Source organism: Bos taurus, chromosome 9, assembly GCF_002263795.3.
Source record: "Bos taurus isolate L1 Dominette 01449 registration number 42190680 breed Hereford chromosome 9, ARS-UCD2.0, whole genome shotgun sequence".
NCBI classification, from domain to species: domain Eukaryota; kingdom Metazoa; phylum Chordata; class Mammalia; order Artiodactyla; family Bovidae; genus Bos; species Bos taurus.
The window spans coordinates 13,269,667-13,284,238 of record NC_037336.1 but is presented as its reverse complement, the minus strand read 5'-3'; the positions used below and the strand labels follow the sequence as shown (position 1 = coordinate 13,284,238).

At 40.3% G+C, this 14,572-nt stretch overlaps 1 protein-coding gene across 1 annotated transcript in view; it reads right to left on the bottom strand.

Annotated features, from left to right (window-relative positions):
• Window positions 1-14,572, bottom strand: part of CD109 (CD109 molecule) — a 134,699-nt gene that overhangs the window by 52,343 nt on the left and 67,784 nt on the right. The window contains exons 8-14 of the mRNA XM_024996919.2: window positions 9,869-9,965; window positions 9,458-9,599; window positions 8,669-8,778; window positions 6,087-6,311; window positions 5,185-5,286; window positions 5,035-5,097; window positions 2,952-3,128 (exon numbers count right to left, since the gene is read on the bottom strand). Of these exons, the coding sequence (XP_024852687.1) occupies window positions 2,952-3,128; window positions 5,035-5,097; window positions 5,185-5,286; window positions 6,087-6,311; window positions 8,669-8,778; window positions 9,458-9,599; window positions 9,869-9,965 (916 nt within the window). The remainder of the gene's footprint in view (window positions 1-2,951; window positions 3,129-5,034; window positions 5,098-5,184; window positions 5,287-6,086; window positions 6,312-8,668; window positions 8,779-9,457; window positions 9,600-9,868; window positions 9,966-14,572) is intronic.

Here is a 14,572-nt window from a genome sequence, read left to right as displayed (position 1 = left end):
CCATCCAACCATTTCATCCTCTCTTGTCCCCTTCTCCTCCTGCCTTCAATCCTTTCCAGCATCAGGATCTTTTCCAATAAGTTAGCTCTTTGCATCAAGTGGCCAAAGTATTGGAGCTTCAGCTTCAGCATCAGTCCTTCCAATGAATATTCAGGGTTGATTTCCTTTAGGATTGGCTGGTTTGATCTCTTTGCAGTCCAAGGGGACTCTCAAGAGTCTTCTCCAACACCACAGTTTGAAAGCATCAATTCTTTGGTGCTCAGAATTTTTTATGGTCCAACTCTCATATCCATTGGACCATATATCAACTTCCCAGGTGGCTCAGACAGTAAAGAATCTACCTGCAATGCAGGAGACCTGGGTTTGATCCCTCAGTTGGGAAGATCCCCTGAAAGACATGGCAACCCAATCCAATATTCTTGCCTGGAGAATCCCATGGACAGAGGAGCCTGGTGGGCTACAGTCCATGGGGTTACAAAGAGTCAGACACGACTGAGCAACTAACACTCTCACATCCATATATGACTACTGGGAAAACCATAACTTTTAGACTATATAGACCTTTGTTAGCAAAGAAATGTCTCTGCTTTTTAATATGCTACTGAGGTTTGTCATAGCTTTTCTTCCAATGAACAAGCGTCTTTAAATCTCATGGCTGCAGTCACCATCTGCAGTGATTTTGGAGCCCAATAAAATCAAGTCTGTTGCTGTTTCCATTGTTTCCCCATCTATTTGCCATGAAGTGATGGGACTGGTTGCCATGATCTTAGTTTTCTGAATGCTGAGTTTTAAGCCAGCACTTTGACTTTGAAGTGTTAATCATCAAGAGCCTTGATTGATCTCCCAGTCTCTGTGGGTGAATAGGAGCCTAACTTACAAACTCATAGATGGCCTGCTCCTATTGACCAACCCCTCCCGCAATGTCCTCCAGTACTTTTCCATTAACTCACCCCCGTATTTAAAAACCTCCCTGCCTTCTGTTTCAGTGGCGTTGAGTTCAGTCTCTCTCCCCTACTGCAATAGTCTTAAGTCTTCCTTGCCTGTTTAACAATCTTTTTTTCACATGCCTCTTGAGCCACTCTGTCAGGTTTACTCTTCTCCACTCATATCTTAAATAAGGTGGAAGGGAAATTTATAATCTGCAAACTTTGCACTTCTCACTCTTTACTCTGCACCTCAGTGACTCCATAGCTCCAAACTGCACTTCTGTGCAGACAATTTCTAAAACTACATCTCTTGCCCTCTACATCCCACCCATTTATTCCAGTCATTACTGAACATACACAAAGATTCATTAATTTTCTTGTGTTTAAACATATTTTATTTCCAAATATATAATTTCTTTTGGAATAAATGTGGGAAACATTATCATATAAAAATTGAAGAATTATCTTTGCAAACACAACCAAAACTAATTTCTTATCGCTCATATCTAAGAAGTTTCTTGGAAGTATGCTATTTATACACTCTGTTTCCTCAAAGCTTCTTACACAGCAACATTTTTTAGAACCTGCTCTCACCTTCAGAGATGTAGGCCTCCAGGTTTAAGCCTTACTCCTACTTTAAAATTTGCCTTTCTCAGATTAATGGAGTCACTTGAAGTCTAAAATTGTGCTCTGAAACTAACAGAATACAACACTGTTTTTTTAAAAATTCTTTTCATAAGACAGAAAATAAGTTTGTATTCTATTTTGACAATAAAAATTAGAGTCAATAGTTCTCAATAAAAAAGACATGGATCGCGACTTCTACTTCCCAAAATTTTTAAAAATTAAGGGAGAAGATGCTACCAGAAGAAGTGTACTCTACAAATCATTACTTTAAAATAATGATTATTTTGCTTCAGAGGTCCTGAGAAGGCAGCAGCCTTTAGTGAGAACAATGGCCCATTTAAATATTCATGAGATAACTGAACTCCACCTGTCAATCTCACAATTAGGTAACTTTTCAGAGTTGGGGCCCAGGGGGGTTTCAGACACAAGCTATACACCTTAGGTTATTAAAAAATCACTGCTGCTGCTGCTACTAAGTCACTTCAGTTGTGTCCGACTCTGTGCGACCCCATAGACGGCAGCCCACCAGGCTCCCCCGTCCCTGGGATTCTCCAGGCAAGAACACTGGAGTGGGTTGCCATTTCCTTCTCCAATGCATGAAGGTAAAAAGTGAAAGTGAAGTCACTCAGTCGTGTCCGACTCTTAGCGACCCCATGGACTGCAGCCTAACAGGCTCCTCCGTCCATGGGATTTTCCAGCAAGAGTACTGGAGTGGGGTGCCATTGCCTTCTCCAATGCATGCATGCATGCTAAGTCGCTTCTGCTGTGTGCCTGATATATCTAAGACTAATCAGAGTTCTCAAAGGTGAGATGAGAATGGAGGAATAGAGAAATATTTTTAAATATCATTTCTGGGATGTAGGAAAAAAAAAATCACTACTGTGTTTGGAGACCAAACTCCACAGAGATCTCCACATGCAAAGTAGCCAAGCTTATTGCAAATTTGCCCTGGGTTAGTCTCCAGGCTGGTGAAATGGATAAACCAAAGCCCAGCTCTGCTTCCCCGCAACACTGCAGATGGCCACACTCCCTCTTGCAGCCCTCACTTCACTGCCACACCAGTATGAACACCATACACATTCTACATGGCCACACAACTCTATGCCAGAGCAATACCGACTCCACCGTTTAGAAAATCCTGAGAGGGCTTCGTGGATTTGAATTAAAGTCTTAAAGCCAAGAATAATAATATACACAGAAGACCCACATTGTCCAATCATTCCACATGTGAAAACAGATATATAGTAATTAAATATGAACAGTTTTATCCACAGTTCTAGAAAAAATATAAATTTATAACCAATTTGTTTTAATGATACTTTTCTAAAGAAATATTACATTTTGCAGACTTTATGAATATGAAGTTTTGTTTTTAAACATCATTACCTTAAATCTTACCTTATTTTTAAAAACGAGCTGAACAGGAATTTTCAGAACATCATTTATAATTTCCCCATCATCTTCAATATAATACACAATGATACAGGCTTTTGGGGCCCAAGAATTTTCTGGTATTAAGGAAAAGGTTGTTGAATTTTGCTTGCCTACAGCCACCAACTGTCCCCTGGACACTACCTGAAAAGAAGAGTACACGAATTTCATTTTATGCTAAAGATAATGAGAATCTCAATATCAGCTATGTTTTCATAATTGTAAGCATACATACAAATTCTCGACTTAAGCCAACATCAAATCCTTTTTGAATACACACACCACAAATAAACTTTCCTGACTAACACAGGGAGTATAAGCTGGTCATTAGAAAAGGATAAGACAAAGTAACCATAATTGAGGCAACAGCAACTTGACAGACAAGAATCTATTCCTGAGATTAAGGAATGCAGAGCACGACTGAGAGCTGGATTAGCAAAATTACAAGGCTATGAGGAGCAATTTTTATTTGTTATTTTTCTTACATTTTATAATTCTTTATAATGAACACAGGGCTTCCTGGTGGCTCAGACAGTAAAGAATCTGCTTGCAATACAGGAGACCCAGGTTCAATCCCTGGGTGGGGAAGATCCCCTGGAGGAGGGAATGGCTACCCACTCCAGTATTCTTACCTGGAGAATCCCATGAACAAAGGAGCCTGGCTCTGGCGTACAGTCCATGGGGTCACAAAGAGTCAGACATGACTGAGCAACTAACACACACACACATAATGAACATATGTGGCTTACCTCATAAAAATATAAAATTTAAACATAATGCAAGGTGGTTTCATTATTCATCTTAAGTTGGAAATACAAATATAGGTAAAGAAAAAAGATAGTTTGACTTCAGTATAAAATGGGCAGCTTAAAAAGGAATAGACTGATTTACAGCAACACAGAAGCACCTGGTATGATAAGTGAAATAAGTCAAAAAGAGACAGAGAAAAACCATGTGATCTCTCTTCTATGTGGAATCCAAAATATGACACAGAGGACTACCCTGCTGGTCCAGAGTTAAGAATCCGCCTTCCGATGCAAGGCATGCAGGTTTGATCCCTGGTCTGGGAAGATTCCACATGCCAAGGAGCAACTAAGCCCGACCTCAACTACTGAGCCCAGGCACCTAGAGCCGGGGCTCTACAACAGGAGAAGCCATCATAATGAAAAGCCCAAGAACTGCAAGGAACAGTAGCCCCCTCTCACTGGAACTACAGAAAGCCCACGCACAGCAACAAAGACCCAGCACAGTCAAAAATAAACAATTTTTAAAAAATTTTTAAAAAGAAACAGAAACAGACTCACAGACGTAGAGAAGAGTCTTGAGGTTGCCAAGGGGGAGGGAGGGCAGAAGGGGGATGGGCTGGGAGGCTGGGCTGCAAACTACCATGTGTAAGATGATAAACGACAAGGACCTACTCTGTAGCACAGGGAGCTATATTCAACATACCATAATACTCCATGATGCAAAAGGAATAAAATGCAAAGTTTTGTAAAGCAAATTTATACACAACTTAGACATAGAAAACTCTGTAAGAATGTATATAAATATTACATCCTGCACATGTATAATATATATTAAGACATGTTTTTTAAAGTGTGAGGCTGAATTTTAAAAATCAGTTAAGTTCAGTTTAAACATAAGATAGACACTATTTCAGATGATTCTACAATAGATCATAAATTTAGATTGTGTAAGAGATTACCAGGGCTTCCCTGGAGGCTCAGTAGTAAAGAATCTACCTGCCAATGCAGGAAACATGGGTTCGATCCCTGGTCGGGGAACATTCTGCATCCTGTGAAGCAACTAAGCCTTTGAACCACAACTACTGAGCCTGTGCTCCAGAATCTGGGAGCCGCAACTACTGAGCCCCGGTGCTCAACTAGCGAAGTCCGTGCACCCTAGAGCCTGTGCTGAGCAATAAGAGAAGCCGCCTCAACAAGAAACCCCTGCTCTCTGCAACTAGAGAAAGGCCCTCCCAGCAACAAAGACCCAGCACAGCCAAAAATTAATTTAAAAATAAAGGAAATTATTTTTAAAAAGAGATTACCATGTAGCTTAACTCCTTCAATTGCTTGTTGCCAATAACCACCAACTCAAATGGTGATCCCACCTAGAAAAAAAATTTTAATTAATATATACATATCAATGTCAAGACAGTTCAATTATATTATAATTAACAAATGATTGCAAGCATTACCTTTATATTTTCATCTTTTACTTTGAGCTGGATGTAGGTTTTACTAGGAGACTTAAACATACCATGAACTGCCATGTTACTCACACTATCGAGAAAAGAGGCCTGTAACAAAAGAAAAGGGAGCCATAAAGTTTCATCTTTAGGAGCCTCAGGATAAGGAATGTGACCTGGCTGGACAATCACTGAAAGGCACATTCACTTTCACTTTTCTTCACACAGCAAACAATATATTCCCCAGACACTGGATCTTCATCATTTTGTAGCTTATACTGTAAAGAAACTGATAGCTGTAAAACGTGTTAAGACGGTCTTCACCATCATCATCTAAGAGGAAAAAGCACAGTCCTAACTTACTTCCAAAACAAAGGTATGTTCTCAGGAAACACTGTGAGAGGAGAGAAGGAAATGGAAAAGGAATCCTTTCTTCTCCCCACAACACAGCAAGCAACCGAATCAGCTCACTCAGTCCACCACTGGGGAGAGGAAAACTCAGAGAGGCCGCACTGTGGCGGGGCTAAGTAACCCAGAGAGAGGGAAGGGGAATGGCTGAGGAGTCTCAGTTCAGCAACGGAGTGTAAATGTAAAAAAAAAAAATTCCCCTTTCATTTTCAGCTCCTGCCAAAATACAATTCCAAATGATTGAAAATCACCTAGCCTGGGAGTTGAGGGTGCTTCTCCATCACTATTTTACCGTGCTCTTCAAAATGAATTCACAAGGAAGCATTCAGTCTAACTCAGCCACCACCATTAAATCCCTTGTAATCCTTTCTCCCGCTCTTTTAAATAAAAATATGTGTCCACTTCCTGCGCACTTTAACCTCCCAATAAGTTGAGTGCCTACCACCAGACTGCAATTTTAATGTTGTTGTTGCAGTAACATAATGATGGGAAACAAATGGCACCTTCACTTGTAGCTCGCTGGAATCATCCAGGATTGGGAATTCGATCTTGAAGATTCCATTTGCGGGGACAGTATGATTTATGATCTGGACAGCCCCTACTTCCTGATTTTGAGTGTCCCATCTGCTCCAGTACTCAGTATAATTTCTCTGAGTCACCATTAAGACTACATTATTTCTTCTTTCTTCAGGAGTCAGCTGATGACCATCAGAACGGGTTACCTTCACCTAATTGTCAAAAGAAAACACTGTGAACTCAGGTAAACAACAGAAGCAAAGGATTTAAGTTTAATTGAATCCAGTTTCCGTCTGTGCTATTCCCATGAACCTGAACTCTCAAAAGTCATCAGCAGTTCCCTAATTTCCAGGTTCAGAGGTATCTCCAGGCAGCCTCCACTCCACTTCTTTTGCCTTCCATGGCTCCACAATAACCTCCTTCACTCCACACCAGTTTCTACATCGTATCAGTGTCCTTTTTTGTTCCCCTTCCCTCTCTCGAATTGTGGGAATTTGTCAAAGCCTCGTTATCATTTACCTTCAAAGGTCTCAGCACTCCTGCTGCCATCCTGACCTGGCTCTGGAACTCACGTTCAGTACCTCCAAGCCCTCAAGGAAATTTCTACCTGCACACCCCTGTTGTCTCAAATTCAACACATCTAAAACTGGGAAACCATCCTGCCTTTCCCATTTGTACTAATATCACAGTTCTCCAATACTTAACATCTGTGCATTGCCCATCCCTGTCCCCACCTTCCGAATCTGATGCCTACCAAGTCCTATACGTCTTTTACAAGCTCTCCACCCACATCCACCACCACGGGGCTCCTGATGTTCTCATGCCAGGGCTACCACCCTCCTCCCACACACAGACCCCACCAGTCACCCTGGAATCCAGCTTTTGCCACATCCCTCCCACGTTCATGAGGCTCCAAGCTCTTCACTGTGTAGAGCACATGGGACGCGGAGGACCCTCTGCAATCCCCATGGAGCACGTGGTACCTGGAGGACCCTCTGCAATCCCCAAGCTTCGCCTCTTGTTTCCTCTCTGTCTGCTCCCGGACATGAGCTCTCTGCAGCCACTGCCCGGGTCCAGTCACTGACACCTGACTGTACTCTGACTTGCCACCCAAAGCTCTCACCTTGCGTGTCTCAGCTCATCTTGTTCCCCGCTCCCTACCCACACACACAAACACTAAAAATGCTGCTGATCTTGCAACCAAGAGCCTAAATCTTCCCCTTCCAATGACCCCCACCCCATCCTGCAGCCAGCTCTTCTTCCCTGAACTCTCTTTGTCCCTCTGTTCATTTGGATGTTACCATGTGCAGATTCCTGGGTGACAATCTCTGCAGATTTCTTTTTAACTATCCTTTCAAACTGTCTGAATTATAAGATTGTTAAAATTAGGAGCTATCTAAAACTTTTTTTTTCTCACTCGATCGCCAGTTTATTATAAAAGGATACTGAGCAAAATGAAAAGGAGCGATGTTCAGGGCAAGGTACCAGGAAAGGACCCTCTCTGAGCACATTCTTTCCCCCAAATCTCCACAGTCACCAACCTGCAAACTCTAAAACTTGTCTTGATCTGCTCAATAAGAACTGACCCTTTTCTCTTTAAACCAGGGACTAGCAAACTATGGCAGGCAGGAAGACCAAATCCAGTCTCTCTTCAGGTTTTACTGGAACATGGCCACCTCCCCTGGTTACCAAGTGGCTCTGGCTACTTTCATGTTACAATGTCAGAGTTGCACAGCTGTGACTGAGACCATGTAGCCTGCAAAGCTAAAAATATTTACTATCTCGCCCTTTGCAGAAAATATTTGCCAGTTTTAAATCCCTATAGAAATGTGTTCATGACACCTTTATCCTGCCTTGAATTACAGCTATGTGTGTATTCTCTTGTCACCATCACAAGTACTGACTCCAGGACTGGGACTAGGGTCTTCTTTGGTCAGTGAGCCCCACCCAGCAGCATGCCTTACAGACTGTCAAAATTCACTTGGCCAATAAATGTTAACTTGGCCAATATTCTCTCAAAAAACTGAGACAGAATTGATCATTTTTTAACTTTTGCGGGCAGCCTGCAACATGGGGAACCTTAGTTCCCCAGTCAGGGATTGAACCCATGCCCCAGCACTTAGAAGGCAGAGTTTTAACCACTGGACTACTGGAGAAGTCCCAGATTAGATGATCATCTTCAATGCTACATCTTAGACAGAACTAAAATTAGTCATAAAAATCAAACTGAAATTTTGAAACTTCAAATTTGAAATTTTGAAATTGAAATTTTTTGACTAGCATCTAAACCCTTCAATTAATTTCTAAATATCTAATTTATATTATTTATTAAATATACTTTGAAGAAAATATATTCTGGAAACTAGTTTTTAAAAATAAATTAGATAAAGGTCATTTGGAAACAATTCTGTGTGCCCCATATATCTGAAGGGGAAAAGTAATTTATCTACTTTGGGCTTAAATTTTTTGAAAAGTACTAAAAGTACTATCACTAAAAGTACTCTCTCCCATCCTGTTTCACTAAACTGAACTTACTGCTTTAAGACCATTATTAAACATGCCAACTTACAGTGGCTGTGAAGTTGAGAGATGGCTTCAAGACAGTAGCATAGTCAAAGAATTCAATGATGTAATCATGTTGCTTGAAAAATACATTGGAGCTTGCATTTCTTGAGATACCTGTTTTGGAAATGGCACCATTTAGACAGTAAAAGTAATATATAACCATCAGCTTCAATCCACCACATCTCTCCATCTGAGCTACTTCCCAAAGGGTTAGGATATCAGAGCACAGAAGCCTCTTTGGCTTGGCCACAAAAAGGAACATCACTTCTATTATGTCCTCTGTGGATCCCTTCTGAGCGCCTTCAGAGCCCCCCATCAATGACATGTGCACCCAAGGTCAGGCCACTGACAGAATAGTCTTTTTGTACTTCTGGGGATTGATGAAAGCCATTAAAATAGCAACAGAAAGATCCAAGTAATTAACCTTTATTTTATTATTAAAAGAGAAAATGGTCTAGGAGCAGGTGAGATTTCAGAGGATATCTATATAAAAAAAAATAAAAGGAGGGTGGTTAGTCAGTTGAAAAGGTAGCCCTTCCATGTAGTCTTCAGGTTGAAAAAAAGAGTAGAGATGGAAAAAATTATGAATACCTATCACAGGTGGTTGAAGCACAGTTGTTCAAAGAAAATCATTATGAAAACATTCTGCAAGTCAGACTAATATTCATGACAATTTCAGCATTAAATAGCATCTTTAGGCAACAATGCCCTCAAATGAACATGCTAATTATAATAAGAGATGACAGAGCAGCACATCATACAGAGCTTTGCCTATGCTTCAAAGTCTACAAACCTGTAAGTGATTCTGTCACTGTGGCTATAATTTCTACTGGCCCAGGAGAAGACAGGTACATGTACTCAGAAGGTCCATCCGAAAAATCCATTACCTTTTTCATCTCTTCATCATTAAAAGAGAAGTTTGCAGATCCATTTATCTGTTTTGTTAAAAAAATTTTCAATTTCATTCTTCACTTTAACACTTCAAATTTTAGAAATAAAATTCAAACTAAGTCACAACAATACAAAGGTTCTATTTCCACTTTAATTATTTTAATAAATAGGCAAATTCTCATTTGTCCAATGACAGAAAGCTCTTGATTTTCTCATGCTCAACTTTTTGTTAATTCGGTATAAACTCTTATTACTGGGGAATGTACACATAGTTTTTCCCCATTACAAGTTAAAAGATATCTGCAAAAGTTACCTTCAATGTTTTTGTAATATTTTTCTTCACACCCCAGAAGGATAAAGGTAAAAATGTAAGTGTTAGGTCTCCTTTCACAGGCTTCCCATATGTATACCTGAAAAATAATAAACAGGACCTAACTTAAAAGAATTATATTTAAAAACATGCTCTTACTGAAAATTTTTAAAAGCAAAACATAGGAATGTGCTGAGGGTTCAGGATGGGGAACACATGAGAAATAAAGGAATAAAAAATTTAAAAAAAAAAATGGTGATCCTTGATACTAAGTCTCCAAAATGGGAAGATTTTTTATTATAATACCTCAAAACAGTTCACAACACACACACTTTACCCAGCCTTCTGGAGAAAATCTGATCATAACTAGAAGTGACAGTTTCCTGTTGAAAGATTTCTTAAAAGATTATGAAAATCTTTTATCCTTAGAAATCTGGACTGGTCCATTAACTGCATGCCCAGGAAACTTTGTAACTTTTGAACATTTTAAAATGTTAGCTAAGATTGCATTTCACTGTGGCCCATTCCTGCATGTTTCAATATTAACCATCAGAGTTTATTAGACCAAGACACGAGGGCATCAAATATGCTCATAGCTATTGAAAATTCACTTTTTGAAAAGAAATTTAAAATAAGAGCAATTTTTTAACCCATACTACCAAAATTATCTTCTTGAGTCAAGAAGATATCTCTCTTGCTGATTTGCATTCTACTGTTTAACTGTATCCTCTCTCATGATGGGAACGTCTCTTCGTGTAAAGGAGAGGCAGTCTTTGGTAAATCATTTCACTGTCAGAAAGCCTTCCATAAATGCATTTTCTGGGTTCCTTCCATTTCTATTACGAAATGCTCAGCCAAACATGAAAGCTAATTTTATTTTGCACTGTAAAACTGTGATTGTTAACTCCCGCTTCCTGAATCCCTCATTGGATCACAGAAAACATCCCCTTGTCTGGATCAACTCAACTCAAAAACTGGTGATAAAATATAGCATATTCCAAAATTTAAAAAAATAAAGCAGTCCATCTTCAAATGTACCACCCTTCCAAACAAAAACAATAAAGTCAGTGGAAACCCCCAGACAGCAATGTCAGCATCAAATTCATACATTCAAAAGAGTTTGTAAAACCTAACTCTGCATGTATCTTGTTAAAAATTAAATAAATGCGTAACTAGAACACCAGAACATCATATTTTAAAAGTTATATCACATGATAGTACAGGGAGCTGAGAATTCATACATTATTTAAAGTATTCTCAGACACAAATATTTTTAATTTTTATTTAAATGTGACATGGATTTAGCTTTCCAAGTCCCAAGCTGATTTATTGTGCTAAACAGAATCTAGATACTTTGGGGAATAAACTAATCATTCAGAAAGTAACAGTTCAACAACTTTTAAAAAGTAAGTCAAAGATATTCTATGATATCATTAACCAAACAAGGACTTTTTTTTTTTTCCCAGAAAACAACCATAGCACAATAGGTTTACAAAATAATACCTAAAAAAGTGAACCTATCATTATAATTCATATTTCTCCCCACCATTTTTTCCACGTCATTTCCAGGATACAAATATCTCAACTCATCAAATAATAACTACATTTTAATAAGCCTTAGATTATAAAAATAACATTTTTTAAGTTTTACTGTCCATAAGGATTATGGAAGTAATTAGATGTATGCCATGTTATTTTCTTTACAATCCTATTAAACCTACTATGATGAGAAGAAAGAATCTATTATTTATTTTAATGAGGTGGGAATACTGAGCAGATGTTCACATCAAAGCTAATAAACAAATGCAGGTTTTTATTCTTCTCAGCTAAAAATTTTTAAACTAAAAGAGAGTGTTAACCTTCTTCTCCAAGAAATTTCCAGTAACCCTCTGCACATCAACTATACTTTGATGGGACAGATGGCTACTAGCAAAAATAACCAAAATTGTTATTATCCACTCATAGAGATGACTATAAGAGCTAATATGAAATATTTAAAGTCATATTTATAACTTAATAACAACTCTCCGAGTGGTAAGACAACAGAACTCATCTTTCAAAGTACACACAAGAGACAACTGGATTTCAAGTCCTACTCTTTACTCCCTAATTCGGTGACAAAACCAAAACTATTTCCCATACACCTTAACTTAGTTCACTCAAAATAAGAGGCTTTTGGTTAGGTATAGAGGCCTCTGCTGTGCTACACACAGCTTGAAACTGAAATCTCAGGAGTCACATTGTTTCATCTATTTATTCTTTCAATAGGCATTTATTGGAAGTCCACTCCATGACTGGCACTGTGCGGTAGTAACCACAACAGAGACCCACCCTCAAAGAGGTGATCTAGCCATGTGACCCAGGGATAGACGCTTAGGGGCAAGAAGCCACACTGAAATTGCCTATGTAAAGGCGTCTTGGTCAGAAAAAGCACTTGGACACACAGATAAAATTTGGGAGGAGGCTTTGGGAGGGGAGATGAGGGGCTGGGTGAGATGTTCCAAAACACTTGAAACTAGAAAAGAACTCAGTAAAAAACACTAGAGGAGAGTGAAAAAGTTGGCTTAAAGCTCAACATTCAGAAAACTAAGATTATGGCATCTGGTCCCATCACTTCATGGGAAATAGATGGGGAAACAGTGGAAATAGTGTCAGACTTTATTTTTTGGGGCTCCAAAATCACTGCAGATGGTGAATGCAGCCATGAAATTAAAAGACGCTTACTCCTTGGAAGAAAAGTTATGACCAACCTAGATAACATGTTGAAAAGCAGAGATATTACTTTGCCAACAAAGGTCCGTCTAGTCAAGGCTATGGTTTTTCCAGTGGTCAGGTATGGATGTGAGAGTTGGACTGGGAAGAAAGCTGAGCGCCAAAGAATTGATACTTTTGAACTGTGGTGTTGGAGAAGACTCTTGAGAGGCCCTTGGACTGCAAGGAGATCCAACCAGTCCATTCTGAAGGAGATCAGCCCTGGGATTTCTTTGGAAGGAGTGATGCTAAGGCTGAAACTCCAGTACTTTGGCCACCTTATGCAAAGAGTTGACTCATTGGAAAAGACTCTGATGCTGGGAGGGATTGGGGACAGGAGGAGAAGGGGACAATGGAGGATGAGGTGGCTGGATGGCATCACTGACTCGATGGACATGAGTCTGAGTGAACTCTGTGAGTTGGTGGACAGGGAGGCCTGGTGTGCTGCGGTTTATGGGGTCGCAAAGAGTCGGACACGACTGAGCGACGTTCACAAGGAGACAGAACCAGCAGTACTGGATGTTGGCGGCTGTGGGGACTGAGGGAGTCGGAGGAGTACAGCTGACCTGGGCAGCTAGAGAGAGGGAGGTGCAGTCCACCAAGAGAAGGATGCAGAGAACCAGGGCTGGGGAAGACAACCTGTTTCAAGTATCTGTGGGACATCCAGTGGACAACGTCCAGAAAGCAGCGAGACATAAGGATCTGACTGTCAAGCTAGACATGAAGGCTGGAGAGACGGATTTTGTTGTTGTTGTTGTTGTTGTTGTTGTTTAGTTGTGTTGGACTCTGGGATCCCACGGAGTGGAGCCCGCCTGGGACTTCCCAGGCCAAGAATACTGGAGTGAGTTGCCATTTCCTTCTCCAGGGGTTCTTCCTGACTTGGGTATCAAACCTGTGTCTCCTGCATTAGCAGGCATATTCTTTACCACTGAGCTACCAGGGAAGCCCAGTATGGATTCAGGTTTCATCAAATTATAAACAGTAGCAGAAGCTCTGGCCATAGAGAAGAAAACTCTGAGTAAATGTGTAAAAAAAGAAAAGAGAGCCAAAGATGGAGCTCTAAGGAATAAGAATGTTTACAATGTGGATATTGTCTGCAAAGAGTCTCAAAGGAGTAACCAAAGCAAAAGGAGAAAAGCCAGAAAGGAAATGAGAGGACAGAAATGTCCAGTGCTGCAAGGGGGGCAAAAATTTGTAACAGCCTAAGAAAGCAGCCACAAGGTAAGGCAAGAAGGAGGGCTTTGTGCCGTAGTGAAAACGGTTTTGATCCATGGTGAAGGAGAAAAGCAGAAGGCAGGGGACTGAAGAACAAAAGGGATGGGAAGAAGCACAAACAGGCAGCTGGAACTCTACAAAGAGGTGAGAGACGGGGCAGCAGCTAGGAGGAGGCAGGATAATCAGGGAGGGTTTGTTTCCCTCTATGACAGAAATGTTTAAATACAGAGTGAAGATCCCACCAAACAGCAGAAGGTTAAAGATACATAATGGAAGAATTCAGACACAGATGAGAAGGGAAGTGGGCCAGGACTCTCCTGACAGAGACCCAATCCAAGGCAAACTGGAAGGATGAGCCTGAAGGAAGGAGAGATGGGTTCTCAATAGACATAGGATGATGGTTACTTCACCGTCATCACCTCCATCTCCTTCAGGACACAGTATTTATAAATTAGGAATATGCCAATTTTTAGAGACTGGTAAAAGACCTTGCTAGTCAAAAGATTTCCTGAATCTGTTGCAAAGTTGCAAATTATATACACAATCTGAGTAAAAGCAGACCCTCCTGAAACACACTGGTAGATTGAGAACTCATGAATGCTGGGGTGGAAAAGGACCGTTTATCCACAGACCTCAGGCAAAGGGCCTCCTCAGCCATCTTGGGAGCCACCCCTTTGAATTCACACGTAAGATCTGAGCTGCCCTGGGGCAGACCGCCTTCCTTGGCCCCCACTATGGACA